Here is a 13,904-nt window from a genome sequence, read left to right on the forward strand (position 1 = left end):
TTTCCCAAGGCTATTTCTTGCACTTCTTTGACATAAGTTGCGGTACATGAGCAACATTAGAGCAGAAGCCCTGTTACACGGTGCTGGCTTGGCTGCACTCATTAGACCCAGTGGCTGTCAGTGCGTGTCTAGGCCCACTGACTCCTCCGCCCTCTAATTGGTATCCAGGAAGACAGAGTGCATTTTGGTTCACTTGGAGCTGGAGAGCGTTGACGTATTGGCTGATGTCCATTCTTCCCTGTCTGACACCCCTGGCCACATGCAGTGTTGTGAGGTCAGATGATGGCTGCCATGTTCTCATACAACCATGAGGTCATTGGATGGCTTTCACTTACGTATCATGGCTGATATATATCATGCGTGTATGGATTTATATCCTCAATTTCCGTCCAGGGATTAATAAAGGTTTATGTTATGTTATCTTTTCTGATCATCTTTCACGCTGTCATATATCATCATCATATCGTCATGTATAGCTATATTAAGAGGAGGGTATCATATAATGTGCCGCACATTCCACGCCGCCGTGTTTGGGCCTTCTCACCATCGTGATAACAATGACCCTTCTGATGACCCCTTCAAAACCCTTCTAATCCTTCAGCTGTGCTTTCGTCAATGTTGTGTCAAGTGCACATGGGAGATGTTCGGCCTACCCCAGGCCCCCAGCAGGTTCCTGGAGCGGCTTCAAGGAGGCCTAACACATCACATCCTGCCTGGACATCCTGCGTGACGCGAGCTCACGACTGACCCCTGCCATCAAATGTACCTTTCTCACCGCCACACACACAAAACCCCTGCACAGCGTGCCAGACGGCCCCGCGGCCCGACAGGAAAAAACATATCAGGGACCAGTGAGCCGGATCCTGTGACCCGTTCTAAACTGTTTTTTATGTTTTTGTTTGTTTTCTTAAAACCCGTGTGTCCCGAAGCGAGTGAGGCCCGTATTTCCCCCTCCCCCCATCGTGTCCAGAGATTTAAACAACAATGCTAGGTTAGGTTAGTTTTGCAGTGGTTACAAAGACATCTCCCATTTCTACTGCAAGTTGATTCAGGCATAGTCCAAGGCAGCAGGTATGCTACATTATTCAAATCTCCACGCTATAAATAGGTCAGCATGAAGGAACCAGGGCTGGACCATCGGGGGCCGTTCCAGGTCTAGCAGGAAGAAGCAGAGAGCCAGACATATATCATTAATCAATTACAGGATCGTATTACAGAACCTAATTTATCCGGGGCAGGATGGCTATAAGAGTTGAAGCTCTTTTCCAGCAGTTCTCGCCCTCAGAAGGCACACAGTTCGGAGACGTGAACTCCCCCCAGCATTATCCACTCAAGCAGGGAGACAATTAAGCGAGTAATCTGACAACGCACCCAACCTCCCTCACACAATGATGACTTCTGAGACATCATTTCTTTATGGCAGTGATGACAGAGATGGCTATTTGCAAAAAATGCATTTATCCACCATTCTCATTCAGATAAGCAGCCCCCGGGGGCGTGTGGTGGAGGTGGTGATGGTGGTGGGCTCGGTGTGGAAGCTGACAGCAAGAGGAAGGAGTGCGGGGGAGGAAGTGACGCGCGCACATCCTCCCCCGCACTCGCTAATAAAGCCTCACCTTCACCAGGTGGGAGAGGGTCCTCCAGAGAGGACCGGCGTGCACCTCTGCCTCTCTCTCTCTCGCCCTCTCTCTCGCCCCCTCTGTCGCTCTCTCTCTGGGAAACTGGGAAGTGGTGTGTTTTTATATTTACATCTGAAGGGGAACCTCACCGGGTTGCATCATCCTGTCTAATCAGCGGCCATGCACATGTCTATACCTGTGTGCGCGGCCCAATGTGTGTGTGTGTGTGTGTGTGTGTGTGTGTGTGTATATCCGTCCGGGTCCTTTGAAGGTTTGTATGTGTTTAGATGCTTGCGTGTGTGTTTGTCTACATGTGTGCATATGGGTTTTGCATTTGTCTAATTCTGTCTTTCTATGTGTCTCTGTGGGACAGTTTGCTGGCATGTTGACAATAGTGCTTGTGTGTGTGTGTGTGTGTGTGTGTGTGTGTGTGTGTGTGTGTGTGTGTGTGTGTGTGTGTGTGCGTGCGTGCGTGCGTGCGTGCGTGCGTGCGTGTGTGCGTGTGTGTGTGTGTGTGTGTGCGTGTGTGTGTGTGTGTGTGTGTGTGTGCGTGTGTGCGTGTGTGTGTGTGTGTGTGTGTGTGTGTGTGTGTGTGTGTGTGTGTGTGTGTGTGTGTGTTACGGGACGGCCGGGGTTAGGAGAGGATAACGTGACGCAGCGCAGGAAGAAAACCAGCCGTGGGCAGCCTCCGCAGCCAGCGTCCATCTGTTGATCTGCTTCTTGCTCCGCACAGGAGCCATCGGGACTTATTGTGCGACCCATCCATTAAAGACACGACCTGTCCACGACCACCACCTGATTGAAGACCAGTGGACCATCAGACCAGGCCGGCGGGGACATTTATTAAAACCACAAATCACAGCCGGGTGTCAACGGAGCGCCGCGAAAACAAACGCTCCCTCCTCAGCGTTTCCTCTGGCCTCTGCGTCTCTTACCGACACCGGGACATAAATCGTCTCGTTTCGTGGAACCTGCATGAGGAATCCTCCACTTAGGAAAGAGCTGGTAACGGGCTGGACGGAGAGTGTGGGGTGACTTGCACCCAGGAAGACAGATGCTTTGTCTGTGAGTAGGCAAACACCAGCCTGTCCGCTTGAAAAGGAGCAGCCTTGCTCAGTGGAAGCAGGCCTAATTTGTGTGGGCTGCTGTAACATCTGAGCTAGCCACGGCCTAACCTAGGGCCGGGGACAGAATGGTGCCATGTGATGATAATGGCCGGTGAGGCCACCTAACCTGATTGCTGCATCCATTACCAGCCAAGTTTATGCCACAATTGGACATGTTTCAGACACTTTTATTACATTACCGGGAGCAATGCATGTTCGCCATGGCCTGTGTTTAATGATAGGGAGAAGGATGTCAAAGAGGAGGAATAAACTGATGTGCTCTAATAACGGTGTGTCATATTTGGACGAGGGGGCTGTCCATCATCAGCGAGCTCACCATCAGGAAAAGGAAATAAAGCTGAAGGACAACGATGAGATAATATGTGGGTTGAAGAGGTAAAAAATTATTCCAACTCATACTGCATAGGATGAATTCAGACAAAGTGTTCATTTAAAAACACAAACACTAAGAAAGAGAAGTTTGATTACATAGCAGATAGTAAATGCATTCATTCAGCTCTATTCTCCTAATCTCCTTGTGCCATTTTGCCCTAAACTATATTTTACTGGTAGAGAGTTACGCCATATTTAGGATGGCGATGCAGGCAAATCTGTTATATATAAACTTAGCACAAAAAGTAAGGAAATTTGTGTTTGGTCGATTATTTCACTGTGGTAACAATGCTTTTTAGCAATAAATCTTATACCGTTGGAAAGCCTGTTTAGTTCCCTTTCAAATGGTGCCCCATTTGTAAGGAACATGCATTTGTGGCGTGAGCAGCAGCGCTGAGTATGTGGGTTGCACCAATGGAAAATTAGCCCAAATCTTTTCTGCCATTGCCAAACAGGTTATTTTGCTGTTGATATTGACACTTGTTTTGAGCGTCTGGTACCCCCAGGCAACTTCAAGCTGGTGTTCCGCAAAACCAAGTTGCGGCATTATTTGGAGTGAGCCCTAGTACCCTCTCCAAACTCAAGGCCAAGTTCCATATAACGGGGGATGTCAAAGACAGGCCGCGAAGCGGGCGTCCCAAGAAGACGCCACCCCAAGAAGACCGTTTCATCACCCTGTCAGCATTCAGTCTTCAGTCTTCTTCTGGAAAAACGAGGCTTGTCATCATTGGAGGCAATCTCAATGCAGTGAGATATAGAGATGAGATTCTACAACCAGTGGCAATCCCATATCTCCACAGTCTGGGACCGTACTCTCCTCCAAGAGGACAACGCTCGCCCCAGCAGGGCGGGGTTTATCAGAGACTACCTCCAGAATGTGGGAGTGGAGAGGATGGAATGGACTTCTAGCAGTCCTGACCTCAACCCCATAGAAAACTTGTGGGATCATCTTGGACGTGCTGTTCGTGCCAGAGTGACCGACACAACCACGTTGGCTGACTTGCGACAAATGCTGGTTGAAGAATGGGATGCCATCCCACAGCAGTGTGTGACCAGGCTGGTGACCAGCATGAGGAGGTGCCAGGCTGTTGTGGCTGTGTATGGTTCTTCCACACGCTACTGAGGCTCCTGTTTGTGAAATGAATAAATTGTTTAATTGCCAATATGTCTTGTTTCTTCAAACTTCAATCATCCAATCCACCAAACACCAAACGAGTCAATGGCAGAATAAGCTGTAAGCTGTAACTATACAGGCTTTCCAACGGTATAAGATTTATTGCCAAAAAGCATTGTTACCACAGAGAAATAATAAACCAAATGTGGGTTGCGCCAATGAAAAATTTGCCCAAATCTTTTCTGCCATTGCCAAACAGGTTATTTTGCTGTTGATATTGACACTTGTTTTGAGCTTCTGGTACCCCCAGGTGCTGCCAATCAGGTGCCTGATTGGCACCTGATTTTTTGTCCTTACTTTTTGTGCTAAGTTTATATATATATAAACTACAACTTCCAAAATGCCTCCTGCCTCTATACCAGGTCTGTAACAGCAGGAGAGGCAGATAGTATTAAAAGATTGCATTTGATGTATGTATATATATGTATATATTATATATATATATATATACTCTAGCCTTAAAGACGTGTTTTATTGTAAGGGAAGGGTTTTTCAAACAATTATTCTTCTGAGAAATTTAAGCTTTTAGATAATGTCGAACCAAACCAAAAGAAATGACGCAACCCAATAATCTTTTGTAAAAGTGTAACTTTAATTTCCTATTCTGCTCCTTCTGTTAGTAGAGTAAACAGCCCTCCCAAGATTGCTTCAGTTCATCATTGTATTGGCTTGTTTATGATGAAGAATATTTCAAGTTTGTTGAATGTGTGATGAAACCAAGACGTTGTTCTGGTGAGAAGTGGCCCATCACAACACACAGAAGAGTACATCAGGGGCCCCCAACTCATCCTGACAACCCTACTGCTCTATAGATTAAGATGACAACACTGAAGGTAGAGAGGAAAAACACACACGGACACACTTTAAACACCAAGATCTACCTGTATTATTTATAACCACACACACACACACACACACACACACACACACACACACACACACACACACACACACACACACACACACACACACACACACACACACACACACACACACACACACACACACACACACACTACAGACAGACACCAAAACCTCATTACTTACAAAAAATCTGGATTTTCAAAATATACAGATATTATTTACAGGTCAAGTATACACTCTGTCACTCTTACATTTGATATTCAACGATCATTGGTCAAAATGTACATATATATTTTCACACAATAAATACCACTAATTGCAATTCGTTTATGAAGATTTTGCACAGTGAAATAAATACCCTATAGACCTGTCTGTTGTTTGACTGTGCTTTGAACTAGAATTACATTACATAGGACACATTGACAACACAAATAGACCCTGGAGTCACAACACTAACATGGCTCAACTATGTCTATTTTTTAATCAACATCAGCTTCAATTGGTTAATTTGGTAACAATGGCGAGAACAGCAGGCCACACAAGGTTCACCAAAACAGATTTCCTCAATTATAGTTTTAATATGTCTCTGAAATCTGAGTACTTTCATGGCTCTGAATTAATTAAGTGTTCTCCATTATTTATCCAACATTGAGTAGGTCCTACATCCTTTGGTTTGACAATAGCGGGCTGCTGTTTTAATTGAACAATGACTCATTGTGGCTTGTAGGACCTACTCAGTGGTCCAACCAAGATCGATGCATGCAAGATGACGTAAATATTTCTCATATAGAGAGCACAGGAATCACATAGATGTACAGATTTTGTTATATAAATTGACTGCTATCACTTTTTTTTTTTTTTTAATAAGATGAATAGACCCAAACTGTTAAAATATCCTCAAGGCAACATTTTCTATCCCCTCCCATGTGTTTACTTTCATGTGCTTTCTTCAATGTGCTCATTTTAATTAGTGTGTGACATTAATATGTTTGCTTGGTGCTTGGTTTGTGCATTCATAGGCTAAGGCTACCTTGTGTGTGTGCCCTTTTTCACCAAACTAAATTTCCGATGCGTTTCCATGTTTGAGCTATAAGTCCAGGATCTCCACGTAATTAAAGTGCTCAGGTGAAGAGAAGACATGTCCACGAAAAATCACTTCATGATGGACAACTGTACATAACATAAGAAATAAAGTGTAAAAGGCCCATAAGACAAAAGACCCGCTTAATATGAGGCACCAACTGTGCTTCAACACACACTTGCACACACCTGCTCAGTATCATCCATGCCCAGCGGCTGGGGCAGAGCAAGTTAGCTGCTGCTGCTGCTAACAGCTTCTTTTTAGGACAACAGCGACACCTAGTGGCGTGAATTGTGTATTAAAGCCACAAACGCCACAGATTTTCTCTAGCTTGTATATCTCTAAACACAGATTTTCATACAACACACACAAAAAAGCTAAGTTTTCACACCTCAATCAACACACAAAACAGACATATTCAAGTGTAGTTGCTGTGCAGACGAAAACATAAACTGCAGTGGGTAAAGTTTTAGGAATGTACATAAGAATCTGCTGAGATCCGATCTAGCCTTGGTGGGACTGTGGCTCGGCAGTGCACTTTGTCTTGAGCCCCCAATAACAAAGTCAGTGTGCTGTGGCGACAACAGACACAGGGTTTGAACTGGCTGTCACTTTTTCTTATTGTATTGCTGGGATCGGTAGGCAAGGCAACGCAACAACGTTCCCCATGATATATCAAAGGACGATTCATCACCAAAATATTGTTAGGGAGCAGAAACACACACAGCCACCCCCCCCCCCCACATACACACACACACACACACACACACACACACACACACACACACACACACACACACACACACACACACACACACACACGCACGTACACAAAGCTGGTCTATTGGCAAACAGACAAGCGGATAAACTATGTGAGATTTGCATGGACACGGGTCAAATATACACAAAATCCACTTCCACTTGCCTCTCTGTCACTCTGACACATCTACTTACATGCAGAGATAATCACGCTCCCCATGTCCCATAGTGACACATATACACACGTCACACACACATACACACCGCCAGTCACATTGACATCTTCGCACCCAGAGCCCTCTTCCCTAACTCACACACAAACACACACACACACACACACACACACACACACACACACACACACACACACACACACTGCATATCACACATACACACCTCCCTCTTCTCCGAAATGTGCCAACCACACCCACATGCACTACCTCAAGCTAGCCTGATAATCTGCCCGCATGCTATTGGCCTGGGTGAGTTGGTGTAACCCTCTGCCCTTATCTAGCAGGGAGTCCATGTTTAGCATTGTGTAGCCGGCTGCAGCTAGGAGGGAAATCAGAGTGCAGTGTGTTGGCAGCAGCTCTGCCCCTCAACAGAGAGAGAGAGAGGGATGTGTTCTGACTCAAAGGGCCACCGTGTTGTGTAAAGGCTCAGGGATCCTCTCGAGACAGAAAGGGCTTCTGTGTGTGTTGACGGAGAAGGGATGTGTTTTAACGTGTCGGCTCATGGAACAGATGTTGTGCTGTTGGACTGTGTGTTCACTATGTTCACAATGATGAGACATCTAAGCCTTGATCGCTGCAAAACATGTGTCTATATATACACAGTGTTTAGTACATCGACAGGGAAAACAAAGTCAAAGGGAGTGGGCCACTTCTTTAAGCACTCTCTTGACTGGCCATGTGTTTCAGTTTAATTTGACTAAATTTAATTTAATTTAAGTTGCATCGCTTAGTAACACTGTTTTCCCCTTGCTTCGCATCACTAGTGGTGGCTGGGACATACTGTTATTGAGTAGTGTTTGTAATGCTGTGGGATAACAGCATTACAGGACATTGAAGAGATTGAGGATTTACTGTCAACTTGGAAGCTTATTCACCTGGCTGAGCCCAACATATACAACAGCTTGAATGAGCTGAAGCTCTGACTGAAACATCACACAGTTTATCTAAGTCTTCTTCGAACACATCCCTATGACTGACCGTCCTTTGTATTAGTACCAGACGAAACAGCAAGTGTTGCAGAAAGTAGGTCAACCTTGGCTGCTAAGGCATAAATGAATCCTGGCAATACAAAAGCGCTGCAGCAGGTCTATACATCTTAACCTTAGAGACAGCCATGTAGACCCTGGCTAAGCTTCTCAGCCCAACAACAACCTTTCAGACGATATCTTGTGTATTTGCTAGATCCTCCTCTATATCTCCTTCACTCTGTTAAAACAAATGTGAAATGTGGTTGGCATCACAGAATGGGACTGTGAGGTAGAAAGAGGATTCGGTAAGGTAAGGGGGAGAGGCGTGAGCACATGTAAGCAACACAAAAGAAACGTCAAACACTAAATCAGTACGACCAAGACGTGCGCACTGCTGCAACCCTCCCTTTGTCCATCCTCAACCTGTGCAGTTATTGGACTTGTTTTGTTTCCTCTACCTCCTATCTCCCTCTCTCTCTCTCTCTCTCTCCCTCTCTCTCCTCTCTCTCTCTCTCTCTCTCTCTCTCTCTCTCTCTCTCTCCCTCTCTCTCTCTCTCTCCCTCTCTCTCTCTCCCTCTCTCTCTCTCTCTCTCTCTCTCTCTCTCTCTCTCTCTCTCTCTCTCTCTCTCACTGTAAAGCTGGCCCCGTATCCACCATCAGAGACAGCACTGGACTGGGGGTTGGGTTGGTTGGTTGGGGGGGGGGGGTGCGTGATACAGACTGAGCTGATCATAACTGTGACTCCGGGGAGCCGATGTTCTGGTAGCCTGTCTTGGTGCTGGTGCCGTAGCTGGTGTTGGTCATCTCCTGGGCGCCGCCGGGCCCCAGGTAGGGGCGGTGGGCCGGGCTCGGGGAGGGGGCCTCGTTGGGGCCCTTGCCCAGGATGAAGCGCTGCTCGTCCTGCTCCTCCAGGTTGGAGATGTCCTTCATCATGCCCTTGCGGTACGACACTGACAGCTTGTTGGAGCCGTCCGACAGCAGGTTGAAGCGGCGGGCGATGAAGACGATGGGCAGCGGCAGCAGGGCCGCGAGGATGAGGGCGTAGGCCATGCCCAGCGCCCAGGGCGGGTAGTTCATGAAGCGCTCCGAGCCCTGCCGTTGGTGGGGGGGGGGAAAGGGAAAAGACGGAGGGGAGGTGGAACAAAGGAGAACAACAGAGGGAAGAGAGGAGGGAGAAGAGGGAGCCAAGAGATGGAAGGAGAGATTAGCGGGGTTGGGAAGTGGGGTTGAGTGTGGTTTGTCTGTAAAATAAAAACAAGACCAACGAACAGCAGAGAGGTAATGTGGTGGAGAGAGAGAGACCGCGAGAGGAGCAGCAGTCGGACGGAATGTACAAAACACTAGAGCTCAGCCATGTCTGAGGGTTGGCTGACTAAACGGAATATTAACCGAGGTCTAACAGTGCTGGCGATCTCTCCCTCCCTCACTCTCTCTCCCCTCTGTCTCTGGCACTCTCGCTCTGTCTCTCTCACTGTCTCTTGCTAGTGTCAACACATACACACAGACACACTCTCATGTAGCCTGTGGTAGATCTCTAGCTTTCGGAAAGAACGAGTGCTTTGCCTCCGTCAACGGAAAGATCATAGAGATTCTGAACCTCTAATCCTTCCCTCAGTGAGTCACATGTGCGGCGCCTCACGAGGGCTTCAGGGGGCTTACTGACCTCGGCTTCGATCCAGGCGTTGTAGCCCGCGGGGCTGACGGCCATCTCGATGACGGTGGCCACGATGAGCACCACCAGGATAGCGGGGGACACAAACTTCCACATGTAGAAGTAGAAGGAGTAGGGTCTGAAGCCCAGCATGTCCTGCAGGTCCTGCATGAACCTGGAAGCCGGACAGAGAGGGAGGGAGGCCACGAGGAAGGGATGAAGAGGGGTAGAACGGGAGGAGGATAAAGACACAATAGTAGGTTGGATAAAAGGAAGGAGGGAAGGAGGAAAGGTTAGTCGGTTGGGGAGTGAACAATGAAGGGTGGAACTGAAGGGATGAGATTAACTTGTGTCAGATAAAAAATTGGGAATGCCTTCCTGAGAAGCTATACTGTAATCATTTGAGGTGAATGGGGTCCTTTGCAGTCCTTATCTGACATATAACTCATTCTGGACATCACACCTTTAGTTATTGCCGAGGTAAAAATGCACGTCCTATCTGTGTGTGAGTCTAGCATAGGTTCTCTTTTTGATTTGTTTTATTTACACCGATTAAATAACAAAGAGATTGTATTTGAATAAACTTAATACATGTGAAGGTGCAGTAGAAACCCATTTTTGCACATTTAAAACCACACCCAAAATGACCCAGAATACATCCACCATGAAGATCTGCACAACGGAACGCCCGGTGGATATAGGGGCCTCACCTCTCGGTGCCGTAGATCCAGGCCACGGAGATGTTCTCCAGGAACACCACAATGGTGAGCGGCAGGCCAGCGGAGTAGTCGTCAAACATGGCCACAAAGTAGTTCCCGGAGCGCTGGACAAACAGCAGGCCCAGGAAGAAGGCGATGATGCAGCACACCACTGTGGAAGAGCAGAGATATATAGAGGGGGTTGAGACGGGATTACGTGATTCCCGGGATGCTTGTGGATGACAGGGTGATGTGTGAATCTGATAGTTTATGATGGGAAGTTTTTTGCTTTTGTTTTCCATGAGGTTCAGGTTGGAAGTTGGAGGGAAAGAAACAAACATAATAAGGAGAAAGATGATTTTAGGAGAAAATTGGGATTTGTATCTCCTAAAACACTGGGATATATAGGTGTTTAAATATCCAGGTATCCAGATTCTTGGTCCCGCCTTGATGTAAGCCCTACAGACTCCTAAAAGGCAGTCAACTTCTCCTCTCTGATTTCCTCAGAGACCAACAAAACGCTTAATTGAACTTTGTATGCAACACACCACACTAATAACTAATAACTACTATCTTATTCCCATCTTGCTGAATCCTTTCAAGTGCTCCTCATTCTTACCGAGCTACGGCTACCACCAGGACCCCAGCCCCATCCCCACGTACCACACAGGATCTCCTTGCGTATCTTGAAGGCGTCCAGTATGGGGGTGGTGATGCCCGTCATGGTGCCGATCATGCTGCCCAGGCCAAGGTTGATGAGCATGAAGAAGAACATGACCGACCAGAAGGGGCTAGCAGGGAAGTGGGTCATGGCCTCGGTGAAGGCGATGAAGGCCAGCCCCGTGCCCTGCACCGCCTGGGAGAGAGGAGCACATCCGATGGTGGTTATGGGCAGGAATCATGTGGCTGTTGTGCCTAATCAGCTGTTCATGGTATGTGCAGGAAATGAAACGCTGTTGGGAAATCCCTGTTTGAAAATGACCTCCCAATGACACTGTATCTTACAATCTGTGCAACTTTATTTCATTTAACCACAGAATGACTTGACAATGAGTGGAACGGCCGGGAAAAGACCCAATATTCTTATTTCAAAACGGCCCTCGTTTTTTTGGCATGAGATAAGTAAGGGAAAAGTGGAAGTCGATTTTTCCCTGACATCATTATTCGCTATGATAAGATTGTTTTCAGACATTGGACACCCATGTTGTGCAAACATCAGATGGAGGGCCGGAAGGGAAATGGAGAATGTCAGGCAGCAGTATTCTCTTCATGTAAACAGTGTGGAACCAAGCGTTTGCAGAAGATACTATAACCTGTATTGTTTTAAAAAACAATGATTTATCACATGATATCAACGACTTATCCACTATCGGGGCTTCCGCTATTCAGTAGGGGGGTCTGGGGGAATCCTTCCCCGGGCGATGTCTTATTACATTAAAGATCTTAAAGCATTTTCAATCAGCTTGATCTGAGAGCCCGTCCTTGGAAGACTTACATGATTAAGGGCGTAGCCGTACTTACATGATTACTTACACGAACACATGCATGATTGCACGCGTGTTGATTGCAGTTTACATAGAAATAATCGGACTAATGTCACTATCTCTCACTCTCAGTATAGACTAAAACACTCTCCAGCCAGTCTCTCTCTTTTTACCCTGTTCCATGACTAATCCTTGTTCTTCAAACTGAAGCACATCTGGACAACCATTCAGACATAGAATGTTGTCCTGATTTACATTTTCTTGCTTTCACATTGTTTCCATTAAAATGTTCTTAAAGGTGACATATTATACCACCAAGTGTGAGTGTGATTAGAGACGGATAGATGAGCAACGTTTGCTACTAGTACACTAGTAGCAAACTGGTAGGCTGGTAGACTAATCTATCCAACACACATCTAGGTGGACACGGCCACTTGTGAAGAGGCAGATTTTCAAAACGGCTTGTAAAGCTAATCACACCTGGTAGCATTATATGTCACCTTTAAGAGATATACACCGTTTTCATATTTGTATGCATACAAACACATCTAGGCTTCTCTCGTGAACAGTAAACATACACGGGATGATGGAGCCCAGCGCTTTCGTTCACCCAGCGAGTCTCCATGCGCCCCCCCCCCCCCCCCCCCCCCCAGCTCACCTTGTTGAGCTCGTCGGCCAGCAGGCAGGCGTCCAGACCGAGCTGAGGGAAGTCCTCCTCCGTGACCGTCTTGATGACGCCGTACATCTCGCTGTAGTCCTCGCTGGTCAGGTGGGAGAAGTTGATGTGTGGGGGGATGAGCTCTCGGCTCAGCACCCCCGTGTTCAGGTATCCCAGGATCTTCTCCGCGTTCCTGGGGGAGGCAGAGGACACGTCAACCACCGTTTCTGACTTGCATATTCAGTCCTTCAACCAAACTTTAAACACACTCAGTATCAGAAAACATTCTATCAAATCAAATATTCGACTCAATTAAATAAAGATTGGAACATTTAGGATGCCAGTTGCTTGACACAAATGTTTCAATGTTCACAGTATGATGTCCATTCTTTCCCATTATGTCCATAGTAAAAATACAAAAAATACAAAAATACAATACCAGAGCCATATCAATCTCAATAAAACAAATGAATAAAAGGGAGCTCAGTTTCCTGACCTTGTCATGGAATTTAACAGTTGACGCTATGCGGACACAACAAACCACGCGCTACACAACAAAAAGCTACACTCACTCCACGACACACTTCTCGTTCATCACGTTGGCCTTGAAGCCCAGGACGGCAAACACCACCAGCGTGGCCAAGATGGACGTGACGAAGTTGATGATGGACACCAGCGCCGCGTCGAAGTGGCAGTTGTTGTCCCGCTTGTTGTAGCTGGAGAAGGCGATGACGCCGCCAAAGCCCAGGCCCAGGGCGAAGAACACCTGGGTGGCCGCCTCTCGCCAGACCTGGGGCTCCAGCATCTTCTCCAGCTGTGGTGACACGAGGAACAGGATACCGTTGGTTAGGGATTGATACTTAGACTTAGACTTCTTTAACGTCCATCAAACTTTACATAAAAATGGAAATTTGTCTCTGACAGCGGCATACAAAACACACCAAAAATACACAGACATCACAGATATTAGTTACTATGCACAGTAATAGATAGAAATAGGAATATATAAGTTAAAACTATGAAATCAGTCCAGTTTGCTCCAGAGAGGAGTTAAAAGATGTAAATACATAAATGAGTAAAATACATAAAGTGCCTAACTGCATACATCTATCTGACCATGGGTAGTTCTTTGTTAAGGATGGTAACGGCTGATGGAATGAAACTTACAGAGCTAGTTGACTAGAGTCAGTGGATAAGGAATCATAGAAGGAAGGAA

The 13,904-nt window shown here is 46.6% G+C and overlaps 1 protein-coding gene across 2 annotated transcripts in view; it reads right to left on the reverse strand.

The window, feature by feature from the left end:
• Positions 1 to 4,865: 4,865 nt before the first annotated feature.
• slc6a17 (solute carrier family 6 member 17) overlaps positions 4,866 to 13,904 on the reverse strand; it is a 22,227-nt gene continuing 13,188 nt past the window's right edge. For both annotated transcript variants that reach the window (XM_060050215.1, XM_060050223.1), the window contains 7 exons: positions 13,261 to 13,502; positions 12,689 to 12,881; positions 11,210 to 11,402; positions 10,559 to 10,718; positions 9,861 to 10,023; positions 7,600 to 9,289; positions 4,866 to 7,548 (listed from right to left, as the gene is read on the reverse strand). In XM_060050215.1, coding sequence (XP_059906198.1) covers positions 8,927 to 9,289; positions 9,861 to 10,023; positions 10,559 to 10,718; positions 11,210 to 11,402; positions 12,689 to 12,881; positions 13,261 to 13,502 — 1,314 coding nt within the window. In that variant the 3' untranslated portion in view covers positions 4,866 to 7,548; positions 7,600 to 8,926. The remainder of the gene's footprint in view (positions 7,549 to 7,599; positions 9,290 to 9,860; positions 10,024 to 10,558; positions 10,719 to 11,209; positions 11,403 to 12,688; positions 12,882 to 13,260; positions 13,503 to 13,904) is intronic.

The sequence above is a fragment of the Gadus macrocephalus genome, chromosome 1, assembly GCF_031168955.1.
Source record: "Gadus macrocephalus chromosome 1, ASM3116895v1".
Taxonomy (NCBI): Eukaryota; Metazoa; Chordata; class Actinopteri; order Gadiformes; family Gadidae; genus Gadus; species Gadus macrocephalus.